Here is an 8,263-nt window from a genome sequence, read left to right as displayed (position 1 = left end):
TAATATGAGTCTACTGCTACAGTTCTCTGTATTAATTAATTACTGTTTACTGCGGATTACTGCAACTACAGTGGTTGATTCTACTGTAGACGAATCTGTACTGTAGCATCAGGTACTGTAGCGATTGATCCAATCCATCCACCTCCAAATCAAGGGCTATGGAGTGCTCCTAATGCACTTCTTGGTAGCTCTCTGCAGTTGCTACAACTGCAGAGGATCCGTTTCCCCCCTCTCCACTAATTCCTTCCAACTAGCTCCCTTACCCAGCACGAATCTCCATGCAGAATCCAACGCCCCAGAAAAAATGACCAGACCCAGGCTTCGGCACGAAACCAACCGAGCTCAAGTTCAGGCCCGGCCCCGCACTTGACCACAAATTTGGTTTGGGTTACGCGAACCGTCGCTCACACAGCCACACCATCGTCGTCCTTCGTCCACTTCGCCCGCGCCCGCGCCCGCGCCGCCCAACGCCACCCAACCCGCCTCGGCCTGCTCCCTCACGAAGCACGCCACCCAACCCCCGAAGGCACTCCCCCCTCGTAGTCGTCGCCGTCCCCTTCCCCATCCGCCCCCTCTACTGGTGTTGGGCGGGTCGGCGTGGAGTGGGGATCCGTCCGGACATGGGACCGATTTCCCGTTGCGGTAAGGAACCCTAACTTGCGTTGACGGGGGTTTCCCCCACGAGAGTTAGTTTTGTTTCAACTTCTGCGAGCGACGGTTGCACAATGGATCGAATGCGAGAGCTTCTTCCTCTCTCGGTGACTCCGTTGGTTAGTGGTGGACTTCGTTGCTGCGTGGTGGAGCACTGACCTAATCCATCCATTGTGCCGGCATAGTTTGGTTATCCCCCCCCGCCCCCCCCCCCCCCCCCCCAAAAAAATTGAGTTTCAACTGAACCCCAGAACCCCCATGCCCCTCGCTGTGTCCACCCCTGGTTTCCACGATGTGAACTTGCATTCGTGATTGAACTGTTGGAGCTCATGGCCGTCTTTTTGGTTGTTTCTTTGTGTTTGGAAGGGAAACATAGGCGTGCCTTCCAAATTGTGATTTCATTTTGCTCCATGCGCTGCCTATTAGTAGCCATGGGCTCGGTTTCTTGTTTGGCTGAGGTTTTTCTAAGATCTGTCAGGCGGCAAAGTTGTGAGATGTGTGTTGGCCTCCTTCTGGAAACAGCTGCGTCCGTTCTCCGATGGACGTGAAAGGGTGCTTCTGGGGTCATAGACATACTTCGGAGTGTCTGTGTGCAGTTGCATAGCATTTCCTCTCTTTTTTTCTTTCTTTTGTGCTTGTTGGGGGTTTGCAAGAGCTTGCATGTGTGTTTGATGATTGAGAACATATTTTTCCCCCGTGTTGTAAATGCTCACCTTTGACGCAGACAGAAATGAATCTTTCTAATCAGTACCTATCTTGTCTTTCTTGATATATCAAACAAGGAGTGAAAGCTATTATGTGTTTTGCTGTCTTTCTAGTCAATTCTCCTTGTGGGTTTTGTTCCCACCCTACATTCAAATGCAGAAGAAAACAATTTAATAATAGCCACACCCTACATTTAAATGCAGAAAAAAAGAATGTAGTAATAGCTACATATCTATGGGGTAATGCACAAAAGGCGAATATTTTGCAATCTTTCCACGATCAGTTTCCCATCATGGATTAGCTTTGAACAACTGTGATGTGATATCTGAAATTGCTTTGTACTTCTTTTTATTATTTTCTTTTTTTATAAAGAACTGTCTTATGATTCATGGCGTAATGATAAGTGAATAAACATTGACGAGGCATATTTTGTGCAGACAGTAGCAAGCTTGTGCTGCTCTGCATGGAGTGATGAAATAATGATCATGTGTGATAACAAGTAAGTCTTCTTTCACCCATTTTACAATGTTTAAATCGCTCAAGTAATAGTAGACTTGCACATGCTCTTTGTTCTATGCTAATTTATCATCCTGGCTAAATGGACTTTTGTTTTACGGATCTGCTTGTTTGGCTTGACTGCATGAGTTTTTTCTGGTGATGCCTGTGGGCCTTTTGACTAGAACAGTGGATTGTCATATAGGCTTGCATGCCTGACTTGTGGATGCATATTGGTAGATGCTATTACTTCAGATGCTGATTTTACTGTAAGGTTTAAGAATTTTGTACTGATGGTGGAATACCACAAGATATGCTTGTCATTGTGCTTTCCCGCATATGTATCTAGTGCTTAAATCTGTAGGTGATTTCTTTTAGGCAGTTAGGCACAACGTTGTTGGCCAATAACAAGATTCAGTTTCTCAAACCTTTACTAGTGCTTTGGTTGAAATGAAAGATATGGCTAATGGACTGATATTCTGCATGCATTTTCAGTGCGCAACTAAAGAAATTTAGAGTATGTAAGTAGTGAATATATTATGCTTTATCCTTAACTTCTGTACATCCTACTTTTTATTTGGATTTCCAACTCTGTGCAACCTTTATGCTCTGTGCTCTGAAGTCTGAAGTTACTGTTTCTGTCAGTTAATTTGGCTCATACGATGATACCTTAATGTCAAACACTTCTAAGTTTCTGTCGATTTTGAATCAAGTGAGTACCATAACATTTTTATATTTCCTTCCTACAGTTTAGAACCTAGCTTGTTATGCTGTGATTTTTTAATCTTTTGGTAATGTCACAATGGTTATGTATGCAATAGAATAAAAATATCCCACCTTTTGTTTCCAGTGAATTTGAAATGACCTCTGTTGGTAGAACTTATGCTGGCATGCTTTACCAACTACATTGTTTGTTTGTTTATTTTTTCCCCAGAAATTTGCTGGTGGTTTCTGCTTCCATATAACCATGGGCAGTCGAGATTTCTGCAAACTACATTGCACATTTGGTTCTTAGAGAATTACTGCAGTGGTTGCTAATATACTGTGTGCTAGCCACTCCATAATTTAACATTTCTGCAACGGTACCGACTTCTGTACACGTTTTCATGGAGTGCAACAAAGAGGAGGCTGCTAGAGCGAAAGCTCTGGCTGAAAGAAAAATGCTGGAGAAGGATTTTGTTGGTGCAAAAAAGATGATTATCAAGGCGCAGCAACTCCTCAAAGAAGTTGACAACATTTCACAACAAATGTTAGCTGTTTGTGATGTTCATAGTGCTGCTGGAGCGAAGGTTAATGGAGAGATTGACTGGTATGGAATACTTCAAGCACCTGCAACTGCTGATGACACACTGATAAAGAAACAATACCGTAAGCTTGCCCTTTTGCTACATCCAGACAAGAACAAGTTTGCAGGTGCAGAGGCGGCATTCAAATTAGTTGGAGAAGCAAACATGACACTTACAGACCGGTCAAAACGTTCTGTGTATGACATGAAAAGAAACACCTTAGTCAGAGGCAGTGTGACAAGACCCCCTTATCAGCAACCAAGAAGACCTGCACCTGTTAGAGCTAGTGCTACTCCTGTGAATCTCCATAATATGCATCAGCAACAGCAGCATCAGCCCTCAAATTCTGCAGGGCCGCAACCAACATTTTGGACAATCTGTCCATCTTGTGGCATGAGATATCAGTACTACCTTTCAATCTTGAAGAAGGCTCTGCGCTGTCAGAATTGTTTGAAGCCATTTATTGCACATGATTTGGAGGAGCAAGCTGTTCCTTCTGGGGCAAATCAGCGATCTGCTGGGGTTTGGAAAAATGCAGGAGCACCACAGAACTTTCCAGGTTCTCAAACAAATGTCACTGGTCAGCAAACTTGGAATTCTGCCACTCCAGGGGTTCATGCCAATATTGGTTCTCATCATGCGGATGTAAATACAAAGAAGGAAGCTGATGGGAAAGGTGGGCTAAAAGACAAAATGAAATCTGCTTGGTCCACCGGAAATCCTTCAAAATCTTCATCAACTGCAGGATTGAAAAGGTCCAGGAGGGCAGTGATTGAATCTAGTGAATCTAGCATATCAGAAACCACCAGTGATAGCGAAGAAGAGGTTGTTGAAAATGGTCCTGCTGCAAATAGTGCAGGGCCAGGTCAACAAACCCGCAGATCAAGCAGGCAGAAGCAGGAAGTTAAGTATAATGAAGAGAGTGATGATGAGGATTTTGAAGATTACGGTAACAAGGATGATGGTTTTGTGAATTCTCCTGGTTTGAAAAGGTTAAGGAAAAGTGGCCTGTTCCATGGTGATCACAGCAATGAAACCACAAAGCTGAATGAAGACATAGATGGGCATAATGGTCCAACAAATGGTGTTAATTACTGCAGTAACTCAGAAGATAAAAAGAATGGTGGTGCACCATGTGGAGAGAAGACATTCAATGGAATTGGGCAAATGAAGAAAGAATCAATGGACGCTGGAGAAAACAGTGATGGTAAAGAAAAGGTATCTCATTCTGTCAGCAACAATGGTCTATGCCCAAACTATGATGATGCTTCAGATGATATTATATTCACTGTTGTGGATCCTGAATTTTTCGACTTTGACCAACTTCGAGGTGTAAATCAGTTTAAAGCCAACCAGATCTGGGCTGTCTATGATGAAGAAGGTTGTATGCCTAGATTTTATGCTCGAATTACGAAGGTAAAAACTATTCCAAAGTTTATGGTGCATTTCATTTGGCTGGAGTTCGACCCCACAAATAAAGCGGAGACGGCATGGTCTTATGGGGGTCTGCCTGTTGCCTGTGGACGCTTTAAGCATGGCAAGTCTGATACATCCAATGAAACTGGTATGTTCTCCCGAACTATATCCTTTGAGAAAAGCAAGACAAGAAACTCCTATGAGATATATCCGAGGAAAGGTGAAGTTTGGGCTCTTTTTAAGGGATGGGATATTGGCTGGAGTTCAGATGCTGACAACCACAAAAACTATCAATATGAAGTAGTCCAAGTCCTCTCTGATCTCACCACGAGCACTAGCATCATTGCCATGCCGCTTGTGAAGATAAAAGGCTATGTTAGCTTATTCATGCAGTCTAGAGAGGCAGCTCCATACGTGATACCTCAGGGTGAGACACTAAGGTTTTCACATTGTGTCCCTCATCATTTGATGAGTGGAACTGAAAGAGAAGGCATTCCAGAAGGGTCTCTTGAACTTGATCCTGCATCGCTTCCCATTAACTTGGAAGAGTCTTTTCCTTCTGTTGTTCCAGAATGCAGTTCAGTAAGAAGTCAGGAATGTGATGCCAAACATGCAGGTTCATCCAGTGGAAATAGTTCCCGCAAAGGATGTGCTGGGGAGGGGCAACATACAACATGCATGAATGCAGGGATCGCTTCAGAGACACCAAAGGAAGAGAATAGCAAGCATAACACACGTACCGCTGAAGTTACAGATGTTGATGACGATAATATTTGTCACACAGAATATGTATGTGCTGAATCAGAATTCTATGAATTTTCAGAAATTAGATTGCTTCAAAAGTTTTCAGTTGGGCAGATCTGGGCTCTCTATAGTGATGTAGATAAGTTCCCCAATTACTATGCCTTCATACACAAAGTTGATCTCAAGAATGGTAAAGTACATGTTAGATGGCTTGATGCTTGTCCTCAGGGAGAAGAGGAGGAAAGATTGTTAAAAGAAGAACGGACTATTGGGTGTGGAGCCTTTAGGCTTTCCAGCATCCATGAGACGATGACTTACACTAGTACAGATGCCTTTTCTCATCCCGTAGAGGCCAGATCTACTGGCAAAAGAGGCGAATATGAAATAATTCCCCATCTCGGTGAGATATGGGCTGTTTACAAGAACTGGAGGGCAGGATGGACTGCACAAGATTTTGAAAAATGTGAATATGAATTGGTGGAGATATTTGGCCATACTGATTCGTCCATACAAGTTCAGCTTTTGAGAAAGGTGGATGGTTATAGGACGGTATTTATGCCATGCAAAGGATCTGTGAAGACAATAAGTAAGGATGAGTACCCCAAGTTCTCTCACCAGATTCCTTGCTTTCACCTGACAAATGAAAAAGGAGGCAAGCTTCGAGGCTATCTGGAGCTCGATCCCTTGTCACTACCAGAGGAGTTCCTCTTTACCGATTCAATATGAGATAACCTTATCTGCAGTGAATGAGGAGCCTTGTGATGAAATTGTTTGAACTGAAGTTCCGTGAATGTTGGACAGTCCACAATTCAACATTTTTGTCTGAGTGACACTGACTGAAGCTGCTTGCATATCAGCATTTGTAGCACTAACTTTATGGTGGACTAGATTTGGACTGCTGCCAATTCACGCAATGAAGGCATTAACTTATCAGGCATCTGGGAACTTATTGCAAGACAGCTTTTCAGTAGCTGCAGTTTATGGACCGATTAAGTTTCCCTGCAGCTGCCGTATGTAGTTAGCACTAGCTGTATCTAGTATTTTGGTTCTGATGTAAAAACTGCCACCCTTCCTTTTTCTCGTAGTGTACTCGAAATGTTACCGTGTTTGAACGGTGGGAAGCCATTCAGATGAATTATCAGAAGATTTCTGTTGGCCTCCCTCTCCTGGAACTGAAAAAGTGAAGTCCAGCTGCCCAGGTTAACCTGATTTATCAATGCGATAATTATGCCGGCGGTGCTGCGCTGGGCATGGACACCCTCCTGCGTCTCGAGTGTGTGTCGTCAGTCAGCATTCATTTGTTCCTAGATTTTCTGCTCCTTTCTTTGCAGCCATGGTGGTAAATGGATGTGTGATATACGACATTCCTCTGTGGGTTGAGCATCCTGGTTAACAGTGCCGAGTAATGATTAACAGGGGCTCAATTCCTGAATCCCCGTGTTCTCTTAATGGAGATCCTACTTCATCATATGCTCCAGTGGTAGAATGTTTCTTTTAGCTATATCTGGATTGCATGAGTTGGTGGCGTTTGCTCAACTGGTTCTCCGTGTTTGCCCATCCTCAATGCTGGCGTTTCACTGCTTGCTCCAGAACGTTGATGCTATGTGTTGCACGGGTCAGGTTGCAGACCTGCAGTCCCTGACGAAATCCAGCCTTGAGAGATAAACTGAGAACCATCCGCAGGGGATCTATAGGAATTTGGCAGAAATTCATGAACTTTGTAGCAACTTGGTAGAAATTTCAGAAAAACAGTATAACTATTTTTTTAGGGATGAAAGCAGTATAACTGGGAAAGGAAATAATGTGTTCCAAAATGGGGCCCTGGAGGCCCATGCTTGGTTTCGGGAAACTGGGTCTGCAGCAGCAAGGCCATTCAATGACGTGTGGGTCCCGGTGGTCAGCGCCAGGGCTCACCTTCTCTAGGTAAGGCTGGATAGTGGATGGAAATTATACGAGACTCTGATCTTTATGAGATAATAAGTGTCATATGGAGGTGAGAATCTTTACGTGAGAATCAGTCTCATATAATTTCCTTGCCTGGATAGTGGCCCACCAGGTATATAAGGAGCAGGCGGCTTGCCTTCCGGCGCAAGCCCCACGAGAAAAGGACGACAAGCCAACGGCATCCTCTCCGCTTCGTACACACTCGCAGGCGCAGGCGCAGGCGCAGCTGCGAAGCTCGGTTCGGCGGAGATGGAGGACGACGGAGGAGGAGGCGGAGACCGGTCGAGCTTCGTAATCGGCCTCATCGAGAACCGCGCCATGGAGGCCACGCTCTAAAACCCCTTCCCGATCAACCCCCTCTGCATTTCACTGGTTTGCCCGATCAATCCGTTCGAATTGGGTTGATTCCTGTAGCGGTTTCCATTTCTTTCCCCGTTCCCTTCCCCCGCCTGGTTCGTCCTTCGCGGGCTGGGTCGGGGCGCTCCGGCATCGTGAGCGCCCCCTGCTGCTGCAGTGCTGCCTGAGATTGATTGCTCGAATTGGTTCGAGTTGGGTTTTTGCAGTTGGTTTTTCCAACCGAGCGTCGCGTAGAGGGTTTGGGGGTTTCAGGATTTTTATTGATAAAATGGGGATTTCAGGATTTACCCGTTTATTGGTGCACAATTTTTCTTCGCGCTGATGCAGCTGTTCGAGAGTCGAATCGGTCTAGTATGAATGTAGAAAATTGTGGTTGAGGAAGGTACAGCTATATCAGTGCCCTGCTGTTGCGTTGTTCTTCAAAACTCGTTTGGTCTGATACTGGACACAAGCTCCATCCCATTTTATTACAATGGAAGCATGGTAACTACGGTTAAGCACGGAGGACGTGCCTACATTAAACTGTGCTTTGATGATGGATAACAAGCTCTAGCTCTTCACTAACAGGGAAAAAGCGTAAATGTCATTAACACTTTTTTTTTGCCCTAATCGTATGGCATGCTAACCTGTGTATGCTACGAAGGGAGGGAAGAGGTAGCAGAGAG

General features: G+C 44.7%; 1 protein-coding gene across 3 annotated transcripts; it reads left to right on the top strand.

Annotated features, from left to right (window-relative positions):
• The first annotated feature begins 388 nt into the window (after positions 1-388).
• LOC133892460 (uncharacterized) lies at positions 389-6,762 on the top strand. 3 transcript variants are annotated; one of them, XM_062333255.1, is made up of 3 exons: positions 389-642; positions 1,798-1,855; positions 2,786-6,762. In XM_062333255.1, exon 3 carries the CDS (start codon positions 2,958-2,960, stop codon positions 6,021-6,023), a length of 3,066 nt encoding a protein of 1,021 aa, XP_062189239.1. In that variant the 5' UTR covers positions 389-642; positions 1,798-1,855; positions 2,786-2,957; the 3' UTR covers positions 6,024-6,762. The 3 variants fall into 3 exon arrangements, with proteins under 3 accessions (XP_062189239.1, XP_062189238.1, XP_062189240.1); XM_062333254.1 differs by having other exon boundaries at positions 1,794-1,855; XM_062333256.1 differs by lacking the exons at positions 389-642; positions 1,798-1,855 and adding an exon at positions 1,917-2,563.
• The last annotated feature ends 1,501 nt before the right edge of the window (positions 6,763-8,263 follow it).

Source organism: Phragmites australis, chromosome 15 (genome assembly GCF_958298935.1).
Source record: "Phragmites australis chromosome 15, lpPhrAust1.1, whole genome shotgun sequence".
Lineage (NCBI taxonomy): Eukaryota > Viridiplantae > Streptophyta > Magnoliopsida > Poales > Poaceae > Phragmites > Phragmites australis.
Note: the sequence above shows the minus strand (reverse complement) of the source record. Positions and strands in the feature narration are given on the sequence as shown.

Bases quoted from the DNA above. Each gene is read 5' to 3' on its own strand.
- LOC133892460 (XM_062333255.1), top strand. From the start codon at position 2,958: ATGGAGTGCAACAAAGAGGAGGCTGCTAGAGCGAAAGCTCTGGCTGAA.